General features: G+C 40.7%; 1 protein-coding gene across 5 annotated transcripts in view; it reads right to left on the reverse strand.

Annotated features, from left to right (window-relative positions):
* Nucleotides 1–1,210: 1,210 nt before the first annotated feature.
* LOC114564267 (glutamate receptor 2) overlaps nt 1,211–25,200 on the reverse strand; it is a 100,439-nt gene continuing 76,449 nt past the window's right edge. Inside the window, exons 18-20 of one of the 5 annotated variants that reach the window (XR_003693733.1) lie at nt 18,764–18,898; nt 2,500–2,693; nt 1,211–2,215 (exon numbers count right to left, since the gene is read on the reverse strand). Coding sequence is in view for 3 of the 5 variants with exons in the window: in XM_028591543.1 (XP_028447344.1) it covers nt 2,559–2,693; nt 18,764–18,898; nt 24,335–24,449 (385 nt within the window). In the remaining 2 variants the exon portion in view is untranslated. Of the gene's footprint in view, nt 2,694–10,200; nt 10,377–18,763; nt 18,899–22,097; nt 22,258–24,334; nt 24,450–25,200 lie in introns of those variants that run through there. The other 4 variants (XM_028591521.1, XM_028591543.1, XR_003693734.1 and 1 more) reach the window with 4 other exon arrangements.

Consider the following 25,200-nt stretch of genomic DNA (forward strand, 5'->3'; position numbering starts at 1 on the left):
TACTGGGTTGGATTGTCTGACTGGAGGATTGTGTGTTTGTGGAGCTAGACTAGGGATTTACATGAGTAGTCCTGTCTTGTTTTTATTCTCAACCTCATGAAATACAGTTTCCATTCTACGTAACATTGCACTTTCACCCATTCGCTCAGCTCAGGTAAAAGCCTAACCAGGGACAGCCTCAGCCTGACACTATATGCATTACATCAGTTGCATTTCTTCTTACTGTGTTACAATGTTTCTCTGTGCTGAGCCTGTTCAACACATTAAGGTGCACTGCGTGCATTCAATATCAATGTGTGTTCTGGGTGAGCAGTGCTGTAGCATTCTTAATAAAGCATACTGCTGGCTGCAGGCCAAACACAGTCATTTGCCTAAAAGATACGTGAGAAGCATATTTAACATGTCAACTGCAATGTGAAAGTACTGATATTAGCAAATCTAAAGACAGTATAAACTTCCTGACAGTAGCTATGCTGTGTATTTTTCTGGGACCAGATTGCCCCTTATCCACACTTTCTGTCCCCTCGCTCTTTCCATCCTCCTCATTGCCCCAGTCCAAATATGTGGACACTTTCTGCATATTGTGAATGGCAGAACAATAACTGATATCTAGGCTGGCAGCCAGCTATTTAAAACACTGACTACAACAGATGCCTTTGTAGCATGTGTCAGTCGTCACGTCAGTCTCATGCACGTCTGATGTAACAGATACCTTTACAATTTGAATAAAATAAAGCTGTCCACACATGTAGCTTATTTTCTAGCTTCAAATCTATTTTCCTTATGCTAATCTTCACAGCCAATGTAGACACTGATGGAGGACTAACTGCTGAGTCATCACACAGACAAGAGCAGACAAGTTGTTGCACACTTTGAACACACTTTGTGTTCACTGATGGGGACTTATTCCAGGTCTAGTGTCTGACCCTAGACTGACCCTAGGTAATATCTAACTACTACTACTAAATCCATTAACGCTATAGTGCGTCGTTTCTGTCTCCCCCATGAGGAATTCTAAGTAATGACAACTAAAATGTTGGGGCGTCCACATGATACAAGCCTTCCGTGATCGCGCACCAAACATGGACTCTTCAGAAGAGGTAATTATCTTCACTCGAGTTTCTGCGCAGGAAAGTCGCCGGACAACACAATCTTCTGAACAGTCATACTGAGAAATACATAGAGAGTTGTGTGGAGCTGATAGTCTTAATTAGCTTTGTAGCAACTCATTTGGCAATGGTTTGAATGTAACGGATGTTCATTACTATCAAAAAGTTACGCACTAGAGCTTTCAATGTAATGCTGTTAACACTGGATAATAAAAACTGACTTCACGCGACCTATAAGTGCTATAATATCCTTCTGCCATGTGACTATCATATGGTAGAAGAGTGTTAAGCATAAACGACAGCCACATGTAGACTAGTGAGTCAAAGTCATTTACAGTAATACTTAAGTTTAAACACCACAAAACATATTAATAGGATGCTGTTAATATCGTAAGCACAGCAGTAACACCATTAACCAAATGCTAACTTATCAAATAAAGTAGTACATTTGTATGAATACTCGTAAAGTTAATGTTTTTGAGCATTTGTTTGATAATTCAGTCCATATACAGAACGAGTGATTTATCATAAAAAGGTAAAAGAATGTGTTCATAGTGTCTTTCAAACGTTTGTGATGGCTTTTTGTAGAAAAAAAGAGTCAAACTAGTGAAGTCGATGTGTTGTTATTGTCAGCGTCCACAGGTTGCATATGGTGATGTTTTTTGATGTGACCACTGTGTGTCAAAGTCAGAAATGCTCAAATCCTACACAAGGGGGCTTTTAAAGAAATTGGGATTATTTTGTATCAACTTACACTTTGACTCGTTTTTGCCCATCCCTGTGTATAGTGCGTGTGTGTGTATATATATGTGTGTCAGTCCATGCATCTCTTGGGTTAGGTAAGTCTCTACTTATTAGGGATTCTCAGATAGCAATAAGGAAAACAATTAAGAACAAAAACATCATTATTTGCTATTACAATTACTATTATTTCATGGATGCAATTTTTCAGGATGTCAGGTTTTGTTTATAGCACTCAAACTCATTTAAACCAAGATTCTGCTTTTATACTCACAATTCCTGATCCCATCCCTGATTAATGTTGTTATTGCGTTAACGTCAGCATCACTGTTGCCCTTACTTTCTATAGCCTCCATGGCAAAAATCTACAAAACAATGATGTGTGTTTGTTTAGAAAACTGTCCACTGTGCTTGATTGTTTTTCATGAATTGTAAATGAGCAGCAATCGTTCTCGCTGATGGTCGAGTGATTCACTAGGCAGGTCTTTGCTAAAGCCTGACAGCCAAGTGGAGGGAGGACAACATATGTCCAGTCTTAGAGATCCTCAGAGAGATATGATTGGCTAAACTCCGGGATGCAAATCAGGGCAGTTTACCCACGGTGAGTGGTAATTGGTCACCGAAGGAAATGACGAGCATTTCCACTCACTTTCAGAGGGGGAGGGGCGATGTGTGTTGATTGGCTGTAAGGCACTGGCTCGGGTGTGGTCAGGAGAGATCAGTCATGCTGAGGCTCATGGGTAATCCTGGACGGAGGTAAGCCACCGGGACACGACCATTCTCACCGGTCGATCCTGTGATGGATAGACGAGCTTTGGAGCGCATTGCATCTGTGAATTTCATCTGTACAAGGAAAAGACATGTTAACCATGCTTTGACAGAACATGAAACTTGAAGGAATGGTTCATTGTTTTGGGAGATATGCTCATTTGTTTTCTTTATGAAAGTGACATGAGAAGATTGATATCAATCTTGTGTCAGGAAGAAATGTGAAAATGTCAATTTGTGGTTTCAGGAGGAGCATGTTTCCTAAAATGTTGAACTGTCCTTTAAAATCATTATCAACCCTGTGATAAAAAAGGGCTTATAATTTGGCACGAGACCATACTGTAGAATAGAAAGTTATCTCCTTTTGATGACCTTTGAGAATATGGCATGAAATGTGAGCATCCTGAAAGTAATTATCACACAAAGCAGTCTGTCAGTACACTGTAGACTTTGGTTTTTAGTATTGTTCAGACCTTACCTGCACCAGCCAAAGTCTTCATTTCAGTATTTCATTACTGGATTGTTGCCACCAGATTTCCAAATGACTTATTTATTCTGATGGTGTTGCTGTGACCTGCGTGTTTCAGACTTACATGGCATGTCTGAAACACGGTGCGGTGTCATGAGGTTTGAGTGAATGTTTAATTCCATATTCCTGGATTTTCAATCAGCACTATAAGACTCATCCTGTAATCAAGTTTCATAGTTTTTAGTGTGAAAACACATTCGTCGTAGGGCTGCACGATATATGTTTTCAGCATCGACATTGTGATGTGCGCATGTGCAATAGTAAACGGTGGACGTGCCATGTCAAGTCAGGCAAATGAACTCAAACACGTCATGTTTTAACTTTTTTGCTGCTTCATACATAGAAATAGAAAGGTAGCGTGAGTAGGCAGCCAGGAAAGACACAGAGGTGAAACTGAAAATAATCTGGTAATTATTGGATTAAAATCTGTGGTGTATGGGAATATTGCATTTTAAAGGATTTTTGCTTCAATGTAACAAGACAAACAAAACATACCTGTCTGGTTATTTAATCCATGAACATTCAAACATTTCTATCTTTCCTATGAAGTGTACACTAGCTCAATATATTGTTTTTGCAGTATACAATTAAATACACCATAACTAGGGCTGGGTACTGAATTCAATACTTTTTAGGCACAGACCAAATTGCCTCTAAAGTACTGAGTATCAAAAAATGCCTCATCATTCAAAACCCAATTCCAATACCTAAGGAGTAAATCAGCATCAAGTGAGCCAATCAGCATGCAGCATGCTTCTACCAAGATGTCTGTGATTGCTATGTAACGTTACACGTCATAGAGACACGCAGGAAAAACTCTACGTTACACAGAGACGGCACACGAAGTAGGAACTGAAAAATAAATAAAAAGGTTTTGCCGTAATGTGTAATGTCATTTATTTTCGTTTTATAAAATTGGTATCTACAAAAGTATTGTTTAGGAACCGGTATCAAAGTCACGGTATCGGTACCAGCATCAAAAATCTTTGAACGATACCCAGCCCTAACCATGACAGAGTATCTTTTCACATCACACAGCTCTTTGTAATGTGGTCATTGCAGAGATCATTTTCATTCTTCACAATTATATAAATAATAAATACATGTTGCCTTTGTAAATTGTTTTAGCTTATAGTTCACTAAATGTAGCAAGACATACTGTAGCATTATGTAACAAATGAATGGATAATGTGTGTAAAAGCAATGTATCGGGTTATGTTTGCATGTTGCAGTATGGCCAGGAGTGTAGAGAGACATTGGAGGCAAATCAAATCATCGAGAAAGGAACATTGATTTATGCGAGTATGAATTCTGGTTTGGAGGAAAGAAACTTCTCACATTATCTCCTTGTTAAGATCCATTGCTATGGTGACTGATGCTGCTACATCATCTTTTGCTTGAATGTGCTTTTGTTGTACTGAATTAGTTTCCTTTAGAAATAAAAATGTTATGACTATGGCTTCTGTTCCCTGAAGGAGATAAAACAATAATAATAATACATATAGTATAGGATATCACATCGTTGTGTGGCCTATGGTGGTGTACCTCATTCCTCTCCTTCAGGAATCATTATATACATCATTGCATTCCTTTTCAGTTAATTCACTCGATACAACACATATAATATGGGATATATATTCTCGCCCCGCAGAGAAGCCACAGAGGAGGTAAATCTTTAACACGTGCATTGTACACCAAGCGGAAACAAATAACCCTGTCGTTTAAAAAGCTAAACAGAACTAACCCAATTGAGAACAATTGGTTTCTACACAAATATAACTCACTGATACGCCTTTTAGCATTCCCTTGATGTTGCCCTTGTTTGGTGTGCCCTCACACCATGAGGCAATGGAAGACCTTTGCTGATACAAGCCAGGGAAAGCCAGTGCTTGGACAGGGGTTTTCCCATCCCCATAAAAACAGACAAATACATAGTCACATAAACACACTGCACTTAATTTCAGAACTAAAGCATTATGTATTAGAACAGGGAATTTTCCCTGGATGTAAACAGACACTGCCGAAACGATCCCACATCTGAGCCACCAACAATAGGTGCAACCCACACTCTCACCAGAAAGAAACTCGCAGGTCTAAAGTGGAGCTCCCTCCTTTTTTTAAAACAACAAAATTACCTTTGTTCATCTCGAAAAAGGGAGAACCATCGTTTTGCTTTCTTTCTCAGCTTTGTCCCCAAACTGTGTTGTTGACACAGACACGGTTGTCATAATTGAAACTGTAACTAATAACCTATTACAACTGTTCTCTCTGAACTGAAAGACCATTGGGAAACTGCCAAGTGTTGGAAACACCTTGTGTCGTCAACATTTAACAACTCAATTTAGGACCTAAAACCTGGGACAATAAGTGCATTTAGGTGCAAAAAGAAGGAATTGTAAGACTGTGTTAGGGGATGTTAGGGTCAATAGACTTTCAGTCCAAGTTTGTAGCATGAGCAGAGGGCCCAACAAAGCCTGTCTGCTCCTGGTAATTCTATTCTAGTAATTCAGACCAGACAGTGCCAGTTGTGAAAAATGTAAGCTGATTCTGAGCACTTATACTAGCTGTAGCTGTTTAACTCTGTAGGGTCAGGTGTTACTAGCTTACAAAGCCTCACAAGCCCAGTTTGTAAAAGACCCATATCGCTTAACCAAATTATTCCTCAGGAAAGCAAACTCTGGAACTCTTACAAGTTCAAAAGAGGAAGTGGAAGAGTCTGTTAAGAAAACCTTCAGCGACCCTAGAGACATTCCTTTGGCAGATAACAGCCTTTGCACCGTTGATAAGCCGACAAAATCACTCAGCACTGAAGCCCCATCCTGGAGGGAGGTCCAGGAGGTCGTCAAGCACTTAAGATCATCATCTGTTCCTTATTCTGTGAGTTTGGTCTAAGGGCTCCATTCCAGCAAGCTGGCAGAGCAGAAGGGTGCTTTGTAAATGCATATGTAAATACGTCAATCCAGAAGGGTGGTATTGAAGGGTTCTCAGGATTCTTGAAGCACACGGGCGCCGTCAGCCAACTCATCCGGTAAGTAAAGGAAAGGGAACCTCACTGTGGTCTGGCTTGAATGCGTTTACGCATATAGGTACATCCCCCATAATTTGAATTAAGTAGTGATGGACCATTACCACATCCCAAAGCACATCCAGGATCTCATCACCAGTTACTTCGGAGACAACAAATCATTCTTTCAAACCAACAGTTTACAACAGAGTGGCAGCTTGTAGAGAAAGGACTCATAACGGGGTCACCATCTCTCCCATTTTGTTCATCATGGGGATGAACCCAATTATTACACCAGCCAGCAATGAATCCAAAGGACCAAAGACCATCACAAGAAGTCAACAGCTGGTAATCAGGGGATTTGTGGATGACCTTACTGGAATATTTAAGTGCTGGATCTACCAAAAAGGCCTGCTTCCAAGACTTATGTGGCCCCTTACTGTGTCTGAAGTGCCTATGACAACAGTCGAGGGAGTGGAGAGAAAGGTCAGCAAGCACCTTTGCATGTGGCTTGGGATGCCCCCAAGATTTACATCCATAGGTTTATACATAAGATCGGGCCAGCTACAGCTTGTCCTCTGTGGTAGAGGAGTACCAAGTCGCAAATGCAGACTCTCCTTGACATACAGAGACTTCCAAGAACCACTTGTTAGGGAAGCAGGAATAAAAACAATATATGGGTGGAAGTGGGCCGCTAGCACTGCAGTCAGCCAGGCAGAATGCTCTCTTAAGACCAGAGACATAATTGGAAACCCCTGCATTGGGAGGCAGGGACTTGGAACCTCCTCATCGTCAGCAGTGGTCAAAGTCTAACCCTAGGGAGAGAACCATGTCCATGAAGAAGTCCGGAGTCTTGAGGACGAGGGAAGACAAGCCAAAGCCATAGAACAAGGAGCTCAAGGTGCCTGGGCAAGGTCAGATTTCCCTAGGAGAAACATCACATGGGCTGAACTGTGGAGGCTAGAGCCATTTCAAATTTCCTACTTGCTCAGAGCAACTTATGACACACTACCATCACCAGTTAACCTTCACATGTGGGGTGTGAGGGAGGACCCTCTCTTTAAGTTGTGTGGAGAGAGAGGATCCATGGCGCACAGTTTGTCTAGGTGCAAAACTGCTTTGGCCCAGAGAAGGTACAGATGGCCTCATCAGGGTGTTGAAAACGCAAGCAGACATCCTTGAGCAGCAAAGGAGAAAGAACCATCCAGCCAAAACAAAATCACCTTTATCAAAGAGGGACAGAGAGCCGATGTGAAGCCAAACAAAACCTTTTGCAAACAAGGAGATGAGAGTCGACTTAGGGAGAAAACTGCAGTTTCAAAGAAGCAGTACCGTCCACACTCTTGAGACCAGATCTCATTATAGGGTCCCTAGGAGGAAAGAAAATCATCTTGGTGGAACTAACAGTTCCATGGGAAGAGGGCTGTGAAGAAGCAACAGAGAGTAAGAAGACCAAGTATCAACAACTGATCCAGGACAGCCGAGAAAAAGGTTGGATGACATGGTTGTTCACTGTGGAGGTGGGATGTCGCAGATTCCCAGCCCAATACGTATGGAGTCCGTTGACAAAAGTAGGAGTGAAGGGCCTCGAAAGGAAGACAGCTGCTCAAAGGCTTGGGGAAGCGGCCGAAAGAGCCTCTTGTTGGTTTTGGCAGTGAATTGGCCACCACTGCCGACCCACCAACTGGAGAGTGTTGTGGTCAGGGTCTAAACACTCTGTGAAGGTTGGACACCCCCTGATGTCCTCAACCTCTGGGCCAAGAGAGCATAATTTATGTAATGAAACCTGAACCAGCATAACAAGCAGTGAGCTGTGACTGCAGTGACTAAAGTATAAATGTGCAGCTTAAGCCTAACACACATCACCACAGGTCATCTGCCTCTAAGGTGTGAATAGAGCATCTTCAAACAGGCCATGCAGGCTGTGATATCCCACACTGTATGTATTGTAACGAGTTAATCGACTCAAAGGGAACAGGGCTATTTATTATTGTTATACAGTGGTGTTGCACTTTCATTTGTTCTACCAACATGTCCAATGTTTGATGCTGCTACCAGTCCAAACCATCCCATCTTTAAAATTAAACCATGGGGCTGCCAATTGAAAAGCTGACATTAAGACAGATGGGAGTGATTGGCCAATGAGTCAGTCCATTAAAGAGGATGATTGGCTAGAATCAGGGAAAGAAGAAAGTAAAAAGGGAAAAGTGGAGGTGGGTAAGAACACAAGAAGGAGAGCGGAAGAGATGAGAAGAAAGAAATAAAGAAGAGGAGGACAGATGAGTGCAGAGAGTGTAGGAGTAGTGGTTAAGAATAGATTTCAGGAGAGGTAAAAAAGGGATAGAGGAGGTGAGTAAGCTGTTGGGTAATGAGTGAACAAAGGAATAGAGTATCACAGCCATACACAGTTTTGACCAGCTACCTGAATGTGGTGTTTATCTAGACTCTATTATGGTCTCCATGTTACTTTTGTTTATCAAGAACAACTGCATTCACATCATGCCCTAAATATAAAGTCAATCATAATACTCAGCAATGCCAGCAAGCCTCAAGTGCAACTTTTTTGTCTCACTGTTGTGTGTCACATTATTTTCTTTGGACAATACAAGGCTATGCGTTTTTTTGGGACTGGACATGTCTGTCATTTTATAAATTTAGAACGTAACCGTCCCATAAAATGTTTGTAGTCATTGTGGTAGTAGACTTATTTGTTGCTGTTTTAAATGATTTTTCAAGCTGTATGTAACCATTTTTGTTCATAATCTCAAATAAAAGCAGACATGTAAAATAATTGTGGGGTCTCCAAAAATAGCTGTGGTGACCAGCTGATTAAGGCTTTGTAACACCCAATAATGTAATCATTTCCTGAAATGTAAGAACAAAAATAATAAAACCCAATACTGTAATAACTTTACCAATAATGTAATACAATGACCTGACTGATATTGTAATAACATTTTCCAGGTGGGTCATTATTTCCCCAAAACGTGTAATCATTTTGATGCATAAAGTAATAATGTAAAAAAAAGTATGCTCTCTTATTGAAAATGAATGTATGTATATACTGATATGAAATGTCAATACATATGGCTAATGCTAATGCTTGGTGGCTAAAACGTATAGTAACATTATCAAGTTACAACAACGTTCAACACGCTCATAGTTATTTTGAGTATGACTCAGCCCCCCCAGCAAAGTAATGGTAGTCTCCCAGCATGGGGGAGGACAAACCGGTGCTTACAAAAATCATAGAGGAGACGCTGAAATGTGAAATGCATTGTGATAGTGTGCTTTTAGCTGGCTAATGTTAGCTTGCTTGCTCGCTAATCGGTCAACTACCACCACAAATAAAATGTATAAATATTTTCCACCTCATGAAAAACATGAAATTAATAACTACTAAACAAAATGTAAATAAAGCTTATACATTCACTTGTCAATAAACAGATACAATTTCTTCAGTCATAGTTTAGCAGTGAAGACAACAACTCGCGTGATCCCACCCAACTTCACAATGTCATCAATAAGTCTGTGTTTCAATTGAGAGACGCCTAGTGTATCACTATGTATCTAGTGCAAATGTTATTACATTTTCAGGTATTACATTATTGGAGGCCTCTGTACTTTGTTTTAAAAGAAATATTATTTTCATTTACTAATAATCTCCTCTTTGATCTTGCCATTTATTTTATAGCTAATAGTCACTGCCATTAAAACTAAACAGTTCCTTAACAGCCTACATAAAAAGGAGCATTTGCACCACTGGACAACACAGGGAATTTTGAGTTCCATTGATGGTAGCTTAACAACAATCAAACACAGGTAAAGTGAAGCACGAAGGTTAAGAAGTTAAAAAAGTTTGCCATTTTGGATCATTGAGGTCCAATGAAAATGCAGTTTGCAATTGAAGCGGTTATGCACCACCATAATGTGAATGCAGCTGTTAGATGGTATGGTATGAATGAATGCCAATTAAAAGTTCTTTGTCTAAACATTGTCTATGACTGTGAGGTGAGGAAGGTTTTAGCCATCAATCATCACTCTCCTACCCGAGTTAGATCTTGACACTCTCAATGCCGTAAACGTTGTAGCCCTCTTTATACGTGGCGTAGTTTGGCTGGTGGCTGGGGGACAGCAGGTTGAAGTTGGGGGCATGTTGAGGAGAAGACAAAGTGTGTGTGTAGTTTCCTGTGTGCTGGGGGGACGACAAGGTGTTGGCTGCCACCTTCATAACAAAAATAAAGTAATTGTTATTACTATACTGATTAACAATGATGAGTCTTTTGCTTTGTGACTGATATCATTACTGATTCACATGACAACAATAGTTTGAATACTGATAGCACCAATAATACTGCAAAAGCAATACGGGTGTGCATTACAAGAGCGGGAGAGAGCGTGAGAGAGAGAGAGAGAGAGAGAGAGAGAGAGAGAGAATAGCTTTTCATGGTCTGTCTACATGTGAAAAATCTTGTTACTCTTTTTATACAGTAAATAGCATGTGTGTGTACTCCAAGGCCCAAATATCATGCTGAAAATACTAAAAATAATATAATTATAATTACATTGTGACAAAATGATAACTGAAGTCATTGCACTTGGCCCCAAACACATCCGCTGCTCATTATCACATAGTTCCTCTGAATAGCAATAGCCGTTTTCCGACCGAATAGTACTAGTACTTTTTAGGGGAAAAGTACACTTCTAAGCAGTTCTATGAACTACTCTCCCCCAAAATCTTTTTTTCCATTTGCATTCCCACCGGCCAAGTGGCCATAGGGACTGGTAGGAGGGGTGAGGGAGTGACGCAAGCATGGCAAGGACATCTTTACAGAATAGCGCCACATACAACAACAAAGCAGCATGATGGAGGAGGCCATCGGAATGTCCCTGTTGTGCCTTGCCGGGGTCTCATAACGGAGTTTGAACGGCGGCGTTTAAAAACTAGGCTGAGTACTTAACAGAGAAACACAGACAAAAAACTAAAATAAATCTTTTTTTCCATTTGCATTTGCACTGGCCAAGTGACCACAGGGACTGGTAGGAGTGGTAAGGGAGTGATGCAAGCACAGCAATGGTCTTAATTAAAATCAGAAAAGAAATGCCAAAAAAAGTATGAACTATATTCTCTCTCTCTCTCTCTGCCTGTGGCTGTGTGTGTGTGCGTGCGTGTGTGACGGCGGACCAGCGAAGTTGTCAAGCCCGCAGGTGCTTGTGGAGTTTAACGCCAAAAGGCAGTAATCACAGATTCACGTTAATCTTATGATGGACATGTGTTGTGGAATTTAAAGGTCCCATGACATGGTGCTCTTTGGATGCTTTTATATAGACCTTAGTGGTCCCCTAAAACTATATCTGAAGTCTCTTTCCCGAAATTCAGCCTTGGTGCAGAATTACAGCCACTAGAGTCAGTCCCACAATGAGCTTTCCTTAGGATGTGCCATTTCTGTGTCTTTAGCTATTGAGGAGGAGAGAGGGCGGGGTAAGGTAGAGGGTGGGGGTGTGGCCTTGACCAACTGCCACTTTTCTCGTTTGAAAGCCATGATGTCTTTCTCCCATGGGTTGGCCAAATTGTTATGACCTCATAACAAGCAAGATTCCAGAATTTTCTCAAAGGCAGAGTAGGATACTCAGGGCTCGGTTTACACCTATCAAAATTGTAAGCCAATTGGGAACCATAGGCAGGCTGGGGGAATGCATATTAATGTTAAAAAACCTCATTAAGTGAAATTTTCATGCCATGGGACCTTTAAACAAACAATCCGTCAACGGCGAAATAAAAGCCTCTTATTTACAAGACCGGTCTGAGAGACCGCCGGCTGACAGCGGGGTGTCCCAGGATGACAGGCCGGCCGGCGAGCAAGCGATCCCGGCCGCCACCGGCTGGCAGTCCCATCACTTTATGGAGCTTCTCAACTCCGAAAACTTTGAAGCAAATTGTCAATTTTGCAACGATTTTCGGAAGACTGCCTATATTCGAAATCTAAACAGTTAATTTCTTGCCTAAAACGTTGTCAGAAGTGACTTTAATGATGAATTAGATGGTGAAAATTGTTAAAAATGTCCCGCTGTTGCTCTGTCTACAAGTACAGGCAGCGTGCTGCAAGATCCGGGTTGGCAGTGGGCGTGACTTATAAGTTCGACCAATCAAGTAGACCTAGGAAAAGGGAAAAGACCCTGCTCTGAAGTAGGAGCTAAAAAAGTCCCGTAATACGGCCAGAGGAACTTAAAAATCGAGTTCTAGGAATTTTATGTTCTAGGAACTGCAAAAATCCCTCCGGTCCGAAAGCGGCTATTGCCTTGGCCTCCAGCACCACCATAAGGAATCTCTGAGTTATTTTTGATCAGGATATATCCTTTATTGCCCATTTAAAAGAAAATTGTTATCACATGCGTAACATCACAAAAATTAGGCACATCCTGTCTCAAGACAAAAAAAGTAGCAAATGCATTTCTTACTTCAAGGCCGGACTATTGTAATTCCTTATTATAAGGTTGCTCAAATAAGTCCCTTAAGACTCTCCAGCTTATCCAGAATGCTGCAGCGCGTATAGCGACAAGAACTAAGAAAAGGGATCATATTTCTCCTGTATTTGCTTCTCTGCATTGGCTTCCTGTAAAATCCAGAATTTAATTTAAAATCCTTCTCCTGACCTACAAAGCTCTAATGGTCAGGCACCATCATATCTTAAAGAGCTCATAGTACCTTATTGTCACACTAGAGCACTGCGCTTCCAGAATGCAAAGTTACTTGCTCCCACTCTGGGTTCGGGAGGCAGACACTGTCTCCACATTTAAGAATTTCAAATTCTCCTCTTTGATAAAAGCTTATAGTTAGGGCTGGCTCAGGTGTGCCTTGGACCAGCTCTTAGTTATGCTGCTATAGTTTTAGACTGCTGGGGGACTTCCTATGACACACTGAGCTCCTCTCTCTCTCTCTCTCTCTCTCTCTCTCTCCATCTATCTGTGTGTATTCAAGTCCCATTAATGCATCTTGCTAACTTAGTTACTAATTTCTTCCCTGGAGTCCTTATGCCTTCTCATCTCGCAGATTTCCTTAGATTGTGGCGGCACCTGCTTCACGCCCACTTCCTAAAGCTACTATTATTTTTATTTTTCGTAGTTCTGTTATCATTACTGGTATTATTGCCATTAATATTGCTACTATTCATATCAATATATCCACTTCTTTATTAATTATTAGTCAAATTTCTATTATTATATAGTTGTTAATATTATTATTGTGGTTGCTGTGCATCTCTCTCAAGAGATGATGACGCAAATAATAAATTGAACAATTGAAGCTAATAATCAATTAGACTAAGTGTGAGTGGATTGTTCAAGTGGAGTGTTTCCTGACTGAAAGACAAAGAATGCATTGTGTATAGTTTCCTCAGAACAGGATCTGATTGTCTTAAGGATATAGCCTATGTTCTCTTTCCTTTACATATCAACCTCATCAAGCCAATCAAAAGCATTTTTTCCTCCATAAGACTGAAGTTCTGTATTCTGAAGATTCCCGTGAGGGTTTGAACATTAACAATTAGACTTCAATGTACAATAATAAAGTGTATATACGTATGTATACGTCAGCGTCATACTACAGCAACCTTCTGTTTTCTGATCCTGGTTAAATTATTTATTTTTTTAAATTGTTATTTAGTTGTATAGTTATATTAGTAATCTTCAAGTATTGAAGTTATGAAAAGTGTCTTGTAAGCTTTTTAGAGGATGTTTAATTTGTGTTGCTGATTTAATCATGTTTTGAATTGTTCTGTTTTAACAGCCACAGAGAGAAGAAAAATCCTCTCCTCACATTCCTTATAGAGAAAAGGAAGCCGCAGCTATACAACTAATGTGGTTTAATATTCATGCAGTCGGGGTTACTGGCGGACGCCGCTCCTTGCGACCGTGCATTGGTCAGACATCGTAAATCGTCACCAATGAAAAGGGAACTCCCTGCTGAGTTCAACGATACCTCACACAAGACTCTACGTTAAACGGTTTATTAGTTGTGAAAATGGGCGTGGCTAAAGCATAGGGGGCGGGTCAAACCATCACCAATTAAAAAGGAAGTCTCTGCTGAGTTCAGTGATACCTCACACAAGGGTCTACATCAAACAGGTCATTAGTTATAACAGGGGGCGTGGCTTAAACATAGGGGGTGGGCTAAACCATCACCAATGAGGAAGGAAGTCTCTGCTGAGTTCAATGATACCTCACACAAGGGTCTACATCAAACGGGTCATTAGTTATAAAAGGGGGCGTGGCTAAAGCTTAGGGGGCGGATCAAACCATCACCAATGAAGAATGAAGTCTCTGCTGAGTTCAATGATACCTCACACAAGGGTATTCCTTAAACAGTTAAAACGTTATGAAAGGGGGCGTGGCTTAAGCATCACCAAACCATCACCAATGAAGAATGAACTCTCTGCTGAGTTTAATGACACCTCACACAAGACTCTACCTTAAACGGTTCAAATGTTATGACAGGGGGCGTGGCCTGAGTACGTGGGCGTGGTTAAAGTATAGGGGGCGGCTCAGTATCACATGTAGACCACACATTATAAGTTTCATGTAAATGTAAATTGGATGATGTTTGCCATATAAGGTGCATTTCATGTTGCCAGCTATGACCAAAAGTCAATTTTGGCCTGTAGGTGTCCTCAGGAAATTTCGGGCAGATACGACAACGTACACTCAAGTAAACAACTTCTTTGTTCATTGCTACACACTCAAAATGGCTGCCACGCCACGCCCACACCGTCTGACGAAAAGTTTTTCTTTTAATAACTTTTCATCGTTGAGGTGTTGGGATGGTACAGACCAAGTTTGAAGTCCATCGGATGAAATCTCTAGGAGGAGTTCGTTAAAGTATAGCACCTTGACTTTTAGGCCTACTTCCTGTTGCCACTAAGGGGGCCTATGACTTTAAATAAATATCGGCCTTTATTTGTCCTCAGGGTTGGACTCTTATGAATCCTAAAAAGTTTTGAGCCAGTTGGACAATGTACACTCGAGTTACACTCACTTCCTGTTTTGGCAGCGAAACGCACAAAATGGCCGCCCCACCACGGCCACGCCCTATGACGAAAAGTTTTTCTTTTAACAACTTTTCATCTTTAACATGTTAAGTTGGCACAGACCAAATTTGAAGTTGATCGGATAAAATCTCTAGGAGGCGGAAATGGCCAAAATCGCACAAATTTCAAACTTTGAAATCAAAATGGCGGACTTCCTGTTGGGTTTAGGGTATGGTATTTTTTGTACACCTTGACATGTTACATATGTGTACCAAGTTTTGTGAGTCTACGTTAAACGCACTGCAGGGGCTAAATTTTTTTGTACTTTCTAGGGGGTGCTAGCGAGCCATTTTTGTGCGCCTATTCCCGAAACCCTTAAAATACGAAAATGTTCACCAGACTTGATGCGACCGCCAAATTTGGTGAGTTTTTGAATATGTTGAGCCCGTCAAAAAGCCAATTAATTTGTCGGGAAAAACAATAATAATTCCTTCAGTTTCAATAGGGCCTTCGCCGCTGTTGGTGCTCGGGCCCTAATAAAAAAGGAACTTTCTGCTTGACTGCATTATGCCTCACACAAGAGTCTACGACAAACGGTTCATGGGTTATGAAAGGGGCGTGCTGAAGTACAGGGGCATGGCTGAAGTATAGGGGGCAGCACAAGACCAACATTTTGTTGCTCAATATCAATTGTAGACCACACATTATACATTTCATGTAAATCGGATTATGTTATATATCTGACTTCCTGTTGCCAGTAGGTGGAGCTACGACTACGAGTCAATGTGGCATGTAAATGTCCATGCATATCAAGCATGAGAAATTTAGGGCAGATTGGACAATGTACACTCAAGATACAATATAAAGTATAGTATATACTACATAACAACTATATATAACAACTTCCTATTTCATTCATCATGTCCGCGTCGACGACAATTCGCTGTTCAACAAAAAAATAAAAAATAAGGCTTTCCTGAACACTTTTGAGGTGGATCTGGTCAAGCTGCTGACTGTGATATGACTTCCTGTTGCCAGTAGGTGGCGCTATGACTATAACTCTATATTGTTTGTAGATGTCCACAGGCCATGACTCTTATCAAGCATAAGAAGTTTGGGGCAGATTGGCCCATGTACAGTCTAGTAACAAACCGCTTTGTGTTTGGCAGTGCAATATTGGAAATTCGCTACCTTGCCACACCCACACTGTATGAAAAAAAAATGAAAAACTTAGTAATTTAGCTTTGCAAAGGGCTTTAGCTTGTACTGACCAATTCTGAACTGAATTGGGTTAAATCTATAAAAGTAAAGTTAAAGTACAACCCCTGGAAATGGTAAAAAATATCAAATAATGGCACAATATGTCTGACTTACTATTCGGTTTAGATCTTCAACAGGGGGTCAGGGACACCTAGGGGGTCCTCAGAGTCACTGCAGGGGGCCTCCAAATTATTGTTAATATTTGAAAGTTTTTTCAAAAATTAAAGTCTTAGTCTAGATGAATCCAACATATTATTAGCAAATATAAATCCCCACTGCTTACTGGCCTATAGGTAAGGTAGTCACTGAGATAGCCACCCACAGATACAGTTCATCCTAACAATTCACTGTGCCACATTTTTTGTTTAACATTAAAAGATAATTTATAAAATCATGCTGACAGTTATTATTTTAATAGCTTAGTATTCTATGCACTATAAAGGTATGTATAAAGGCTTTAGGCCAACCTAAACTTTATTGTAGGCCCAGTTTAACATGCAACTTCATTTTTTACAATATCAATGGTAGGGGGTCCCTGCTCCGTCTCTTTAAGTTAAGGGGTCCTTGGTTTTAAAAAACGTTGAAGAACCCTGGTTTGGGGATGGCTCCAAAAGGCTTTTTTTGTGAGTCTAGAGGTAATGCCAAAGAGTGATGACAAACCTATTGAATCTCTCCCCTCTGGCAGGGGGCTGCAGTCCATCAGGACCAAAACCTCACTCTACAAGAACAGTTTCTTCCCGACTGCAGTGGGCCTCTTCAACAAGGCCTGGGACCCCCCCAGACAGAATCTAACAGTCTCTCAACTCCCCCAACCTCAGTCACCGCGTTACATTAATGCACATCCAGGACTATTATCCCTGACCATTGCACATATCATTTATACTGTGAACTTCACACATCCCCTAAACAAAATGTTTGCACAATCTCAACAAGCCGTACAGCCTTCTTACAGTACTTCGTTATGTAGCACATATTTGTTAACATGTCTTTTTACATACTTTTTATTGCAATATATGTACACTGTATATATGTTCCATTGTTTATTCCCTTTTTAATGTTTACTGTTTACTGTATGCACCTAATACACCAAGAAAAATTCCTTGCAAGTGCAAACTTGATTGTGTAGCAGACCACTACACAACCACTACAAATGCAATGATAGGAATAAATTTGATTCTGATTTCAAATGAATGATAATGTTGCTTTGTAACTTCAGGATGTGTAAAGAAGTAGTATAGTAGGTAGTAGTTTGCGAACAAGTGTATCATATCAACTTTAAAGGTTGATATGTCAATGTTTCCTCAGCTTCCAGGTGGCCAAAAAACAGTTAATTTTGAATTTTTAAAGTTCATATTGGCAAATATGAAAACACTGAATCACTATCAATTCAACAGTGTCTTCCACAAACCATTCAACACCTTAACATTTCTGGTACACGCTGAAAACAGGCCCCTGTGGAGATCACTACATCAGTGAAATAGGAAGGACCCTAAACAAGAGACTTAATGACCACCAGAAACAGACAACACCACAAGACCAAAACCACTCACAGCATTGACTGACTGACTGTGAATGGGTCCAAAGGTCTTCACGCAGAATCTGTGGATGGCTGGAGAAAGTAGTTTGTAAATGCTTTGAAGCAGACACAGAGCAAGGGAGAAGATGAAAAAAATCTGTCTTGATATATACTGACGACAGTGACTTAACAAATTATGTTGAAATCAAGTGCGCATTGATGCTTCTGTAGCACTACTATTACGCACTATTGACATCTTGCGTCTGGTATGAGCTAGCTAGTTAGCTATAACTAATGTATTCTAGTCCAGCAGCCCTGTAATAAATCCTACCTTCATGAAGATTTTAATGTTACATTTTTGATTGAACTTTATGATCATTTTGGAGGCTGAGGTTTGTGCTTTTTCACAATTTCATTTCATTGTGTTATACTGATGGGTGTTTCTATGATTTTGTATACCCCCTAATTGATCTAAATAGATGGATTAAAAATTAGAAACACATTTTAGTATTAAGTAAGATGCAATAAAATTCAACAACACCACAAACTACAACTAAAGGTGTACCTAATAAACTGGCAACTTAGTGTTACTTTACTTACATTACATTGATTCACTTCTATATGGTAGGAATTTCACATATATGAAAATGCTACAATACACATCACATTAACCACAACGGTATTAGCTATTCTGGTTTCTGACTGGAAGGCATTTGTTTTCTAACGTAACTCATCTCACAAATTCAGATTTGTAGTAGTAGTGACATGTAGCAGATTTAAGATAGAAAGTTAAACTGGCATTTGAAAATATACCTTCATTTTTTTGGCCTCAGCACGGCTCTTGTAGCAGAACTCTACCAGTGCTACCATCATGGCCAGACCCAGACCTCCAACCAATATGTAGAAGACTCCTGCTACGTTACTGAGAGACAGGGCGCTGGTCTTCTCCTAGTGCACACACACAAAGGCAAAAAAGAGGGCAGCCACCCAGTGAAAACTGTTAGTGGGGTTTGTATGTTAACAGCTTACTTTAATGACTGACAGACTGAACAATTTAATTTTTTCCTTATTTTGCAGCATTAAACTGAACTAACCAGTCATGTGCACACAGTTAACTCTTCATAAAAACAGCTTTAGATTAGGACAGCACAGAATCACAGACAGCTACACTAAACCTGCTATTTAAACCATTCTTCCCTTTATCAGTTTGTGTGTAAGTCTTATGTATACCCTTGTATGTACTGTATTTATGCATGTCTGACTTAATTTTAGTGATGTCACTGTGTATAATGACTCGGCACTTACTTTGGTGAGTACAAGTTATAATAAACGATAGAAACCATGGAAAACTTTAGATTAATTCTTCCTAACTGCCAGAGGCAGTGCTTAACACTGGATATTACCCATCTGGTGCTTGAACAGGTCAAGAATTTAATATCAACAGAGTCACATGTGACCTGGAATGATGTAGGGCAGCCCCGCCTACTGAAGCCCACATCATCATCAAAGATGTCCTTTGTATCTTCTTGCAGCTAATCAGTAAATTCAGTTAAAACTAAAAGCTAACTACTAGCCCTGTAACCGCATGATAAGAGCTATGGTTTCCTCCAAGGAAAATCGCGGCTATACTCACTGAGTGACCAGTGTTTTCGCCAGGAGGCTCAGCACCTAAAAATATAGATAGATATAGGGGGCGCTACCAGTTCCCAACATGTGCATTGCGCAATTTTGGCCATAAATCAATGACAGTTTGTCCAAACATTTTGCTCTGCATCAGCCAACCTGCTTGCTGCCCCCTCACAGCGAGGGACAACTAATCACTCAACGAAATCCCGACTGTTTGCTGTCCTGGCTCCTAAATGGTGGAATGAGCTCCCTATTGTCATCAGGATGGCCGAAAGCCTATACACATCTTCTGCCGAAGGCTAAAAACACATCTCTTCCGACTACACCTCGGATAAACATTTAAAAAAAATAATTTTATATATATATATAGGCCTATATATATTTCTTGAAGCTGCACTTTATATGGCTCTTTGTAGTTTTGCTTATTTAAAGCTAATGTACTAATGTTTTATTATGCTGTTAAAACATGTCCCCAGAATGTTTGAAAAATTGATCAATGGGGGTAATAACTTGAAGCTTGGCAAGAAGTTTCCGTAGGGACATCTTTGATGATAATGTGGGTTTACACAGGCAGGCTTGCCCTACGTCATTGTAGGTCATATGTGTCAAATGTTAATTTGTTTAAATACTCGACCTTGACCACAGCCAGCATCACCGATGGATGTGGGTGTGGTCAGAAGTGTGCTTTGTTGCATCTGTAACCACACCCAGCAGTGTCACAGGGTACTGGAGAATGCATGAACATCACTACAGCAAGGTGAAAATTTAAACCCTTGGGGATCAGCAAAAACAAGATTTTTATTGGCTGCTGCTGAGTTGCTTTTTAGAAACCATCAGCCAAATGTAATGATTCTTTAAATATTCGGGGAACCTGCTTCATTTACATCCAGGTTTGCTAGCTGGCAGTTTGCAGGATACACATGGTTACCTTGGTTAGCATGTGTGCATGATAAAAAAGCACATATACAGTATCAGTGCTCTAATCATAGACTGTAAAAATAGTGGACATAGCAGCAGTGACGTCCCCCATTGGTTTGTGGACTGCCGTTTTGAAGTCTCTAGTTTGGCAGTTTGGACGCAATCTTGTTTTTGAAACCAGACATGACGATTTTTGGATGAGACGGTGGGCTAGGGAGGAAGACGGCCAAGACAGTGTTGTTTATGGTTGCAAGGGCACTGAGTTAAGTTAAATACTAAAGAGGGAAAGTTGCTGATTTTTAACCCTTCCAATGTGAGTCATCCAGCAGAGTTTTACCGGGAGTTAAACGCAGACCTCTGGGTACTGGAGCCATTTATCTGCATGTACAGCAGTACAGAAAGTCTGCAGACTTTCTCTAAAGTTACCAGCTAAAGCTAGCACAGTTAAAGCTAGCAGCTTAAAGTGGCTTCAGATTAGCTTAAATTTTCAGACCCGGATGCTTCGTCCATTACTTTTTACAGCCTATGGCTCTAATGCTCAAGGGAGCTGGCCAAGCATATATTTGGCTGGCTTATCATGCAACACTGTGTTCAGGAGCCAGTCACATTGCTTGCAGCCTACAGTATGTTAACATTAAAATATGGCCATTAAAATACTGGCCAAGGCTTACCTACTTTCATACATGCTGGGTTAGCTTCCAGCGCACACTTAACACAATTAATGCATTTTAACATTGGAAGAGGGATCTTAACATGGCAGCCTATTCTTTGCAATACAGCTGCTGAGTCCGAGTCACAGTGTCTATGGCTTCCTACTTATGTGCTCATACTACTTGCTTATTAGAGGCTTTCCCTTATGCCACCTGAATGACTGCTGATACAAATGAATCAGTGTTTAAATTACAGGGGTCAGCGGGGACTACGCTCCCTCAAAAGAGGCCTGAGCTCCCCCCAGCAACATTTCAAGTTTTAAAGGGGTCTTGAAAAACTAACAACTATTCTAATGCTGAGATGAATGATATATGAAATGCATACAATTAAATTCAAATCTAATGTCCTGTTCTCTGTATTTTTAAAGGTCTTAACAACTCTGGCCTGGGCAGTGTGTCTGACTTCATTTTTTGTCAATAATGGTGTACTGTGTACGATGGGTCATGGGCTGCGCCTATGTATGGATTTTGTTTCAATTAGGTGATTTTCAACCACCGGTCCGAGTAGTGTTATTGGCAACTGAGTGCATTCAGTTCAGCTGCCCCTCTCTCATCATTTCTGCTGTGCATTAAAGCTGAGGATCCTCTCCTATATCCTCTCCTTATCCTATAAGCTCTCTTTCATCAAACAGTGAATAATTTACTTAGTTACTGTGTTGATAATAGAGAGGAATAAGTTTACCTTTGGAATCTAATTAAAGGCTGTATTTCAGTGATGTAGGCAGTTATATGCTGGATGTAGGCTATGTTTTTTTAGCCCCAGCCCTGCGTAAGAAGAGACCCCACCCGAAAGCCAGTGTAATTCGAACACTAACATGAATGACTCTCTATCTTACATCAGAAAAACTGTGGAGAAAAACTCAAAGGTCTCAGAGGTCCATTTATTTACTGACCTTTCAATTGCATCTGAGTCTTCATTAATGAACAGAGCTCGTTTAGTTGTCATCATGTGACTTAAGTGTGGAAATAAGGTTGACGTTTTCCACTGATGTGATGATGACATCTGAGCCACTTCCTTTTGCGGAAGAAGACCGTGAGATGCGACTGAAAGACCTGAAAGCAGGTAAGTGGCCCTATGGGCTTAGTGTTATGCATACCAGCACAGTTCTGTCTGAATGAGCCTCACTCGGCTGAACATTAAGGTTTAGCCGCCTGCTGAGTGCTTTAAGGTACCAAGGAACACTTTGCTGCCAGAAGACCTGCCTGATGGACCCTAAAACCATGGGGGACCCTTAACCCATGGGGGACTGCATACAGACCACATAGCCGCCACCTTCCTCCCATCACCCTTTACCAAATGCCATCTATGCATGATATTATGCTAACACAGGGGGGGATCCATTAACTTCCTATAATAAATATCTATATAATATGATTGTCTTAGTTTTCCTAGTTATCACTTCATTTGGGTGTAACTTTGTCAATTAATCTATTCAAATTTTTCATCTTGTACAGTTCATTCACTGCTCTTCTATTATTAGCGAGTGTTTCTGAAATAGGTAGTGCTGGAAGCTTAGTGTCATAATAAACTACTTGTGGGGATAGTTGGCTACTGTGGCTGGCAAGCTACTCAGCACTGTCAAACCATTTGCAATTGGTAATCTGGCAAGGCAAAGTTCACCAAAGTTGAACTGCATGTGAAAGCTCCAAACTTATTTATATAAATATAACTATTGTTCATGTCACTGGGCGCTTAAAGATTGTCTTGAGTTTGGGGTCCTAGGAGTCATGGGAAATATAACAAGAATACATCAACAGATCTACACAAATCTAAACCTAATATGTACAATACAGATGCTTCATCCTGTAAACATAAACATGAACATGTTGCCTCCTGGAAGGTCTGCGGGCTGTTCAAGGTTATGAACTGTATAACACCTTAAAGAGGCCAGGCCCCTCTGAAGAGTCTGGGTGCAGCCTTTGGCAGAGCAGAGACCCCATGCCTAAACCCTTTTCTGTGTGCACAATGCATGATTATTGTTAAATCTCCATTTCCATATCTTACTTTGCAGGCATTTCCTTGAAAACTTAATGTGTATAAGTTCAGACAGACAGAGAGACAGACAGACTTTAACGTAAGTGTTAAAACAGACAAAACAAACACTACAGTGAGCTTAACTGCTAATGCACTGTGCATTTGTCTTAAAAAGGCCCACTCGGTCTTCAGGGCATCACTTGTTATTCTTCTTATCAGCATTATACAGTTGAACCACTTTTGAACCACTTTGAACCACACTATACTTTAACATGGGGGTGTCCTGGACATTACATTGAGCGGGAGCTAACCTGTACTTAACCTTTTTTTCAGGCTTACACATATAGACAAATGGAACTACTGTAATCTTTAAAGGAACACGCCAACTTATTGGGAATTTAGCTTATTCACTGTAACCCCCAGAGTTAGACAAGTCGATACATACCCTTCTCATCTCCATGTGTGCTGTAATGCTGTCTGACGGCTCCAGCGGCATCAGGCCAGCACAGAACATGCAGGTGAATGGTTCCAGTAATCCTACTGCTCCCAATAAGTGACAAAATAACGCCAACATGTTCCTATTTACATGTTGTGATTTGTGGAGTGACAGAGTGTACAAAAAACAACGTAACATGAGACACAACCGTCTTCTAACCGTAAACAAACCGGGAACTATATTCTCAGTTGGAAGAATATAGTACTTGGGCGGAGTGATATGCTCGCAGCAAGCCTGTCTGAGAATATAGTTCCCAGTTTGTTTACTGTTAGAAGATGGCTGTTACGTTGTTTTTTGTACACGCTGTGACTCTACAAATCACAACATGTAAATAGGAACATGTTGGCGTTATGTTGTCACTTTTGTCACAATTCGGAGCAGTGGGCTAGTTGGAACCAGTTACCTGCAGGATCTGTGCTAGGCTAAGCTAATGCTGGAACCGTCAGACAGCGTTACAGCACGCACGGAGATGAGAAGGGTATGTATGGACTTGTCTTACTGTGGGGGTTACGGTGAATAAGCTAAAGTCCCAGTAAGTCAGCGTGTTCCTTTAAGTGCAGCTATGCTTTCCTTTGCTGATACATATAGAACTAAGTTTACTGTGCATGTTGAATGTGTGAACATACAGTGTGTTTGATCCACAGACATATACAACTGACCTTATTGGTGGAGTCCTTGAAGCCACACTCTCCTTTATCGTACCACCACTTGTTTTTCATCTTGTCTAGGGTCCCTTGCTCATTCAGTTTCAATACGGCAAGGTTTACTGGCACTCTTTAATGGGAATAACATAAATAACATCATTATCAATGTTATCTTATGTTATTAGTGGGGCAGCTATTCTCACTCTCTGGTCTAGCAACCAATACAGGGCCCACTAATGTTTGTTATTTGCAGCAATGTCATCTGTTGTGAATGATACAACCTTAAAGCTTGGCTTTACAATATTTTGCCACATTATTTAACATTTAAAGACCATGCTGAAATGTGTGATTAACTGTAGTTCAGTTTTAGAGCAAATATTTAAGTTCCTTGACATTTTAGTATCACTGTGATCAATTAGACGTGTGTATGGGCAGGGCCCCTCTGTTTGGCCCCAGAGACAGAGAATGAGAGACGCTGCAGTGAAAAGCCTTTCTGCTTTTTCAGCAGTAGTATTGCTCCAGGCCAGAGCCATAGATAAACAGAGTTTGTCCGGGTTGCACAAACTTTTTATCAACAGCCCTTCTCCTGCACTGTTGCTGCCATCTGGTTTGAGGTCAACTGACCCTGACCTTGCCCCTGAAGCCTGCCCTAACCCTGACCTCAACCAAACAGGGTGCAACACATCGATGGAAGAAGCAGCACAGACTACAACGCTACCTGTTGGGGCTGTCTGTCAGCACATGCCAAATCTAGCATCTTAATTATATGTAAAATTTATGAGTATTTCTTTGTTCATATATTTGTGTGAAAGGCTACAGCTACAGAACATTGCTACCTTAACATGTGGCGTTATAACTGTGCTGCTTCTTTTACACCCAAT

Source organism: Perca flavescens, chromosome 2 (assembly GCF_004354835.1).
Source record: "Perca flavescens isolate YP-PL-M2 chromosome 2, PFLA_1.0, whole genome shotgun sequence".
NCBI lineage: Eukaryota > Metazoa > Chordata > Actinopteri > Perciformes > Percidae > Perca > Perca flavescens.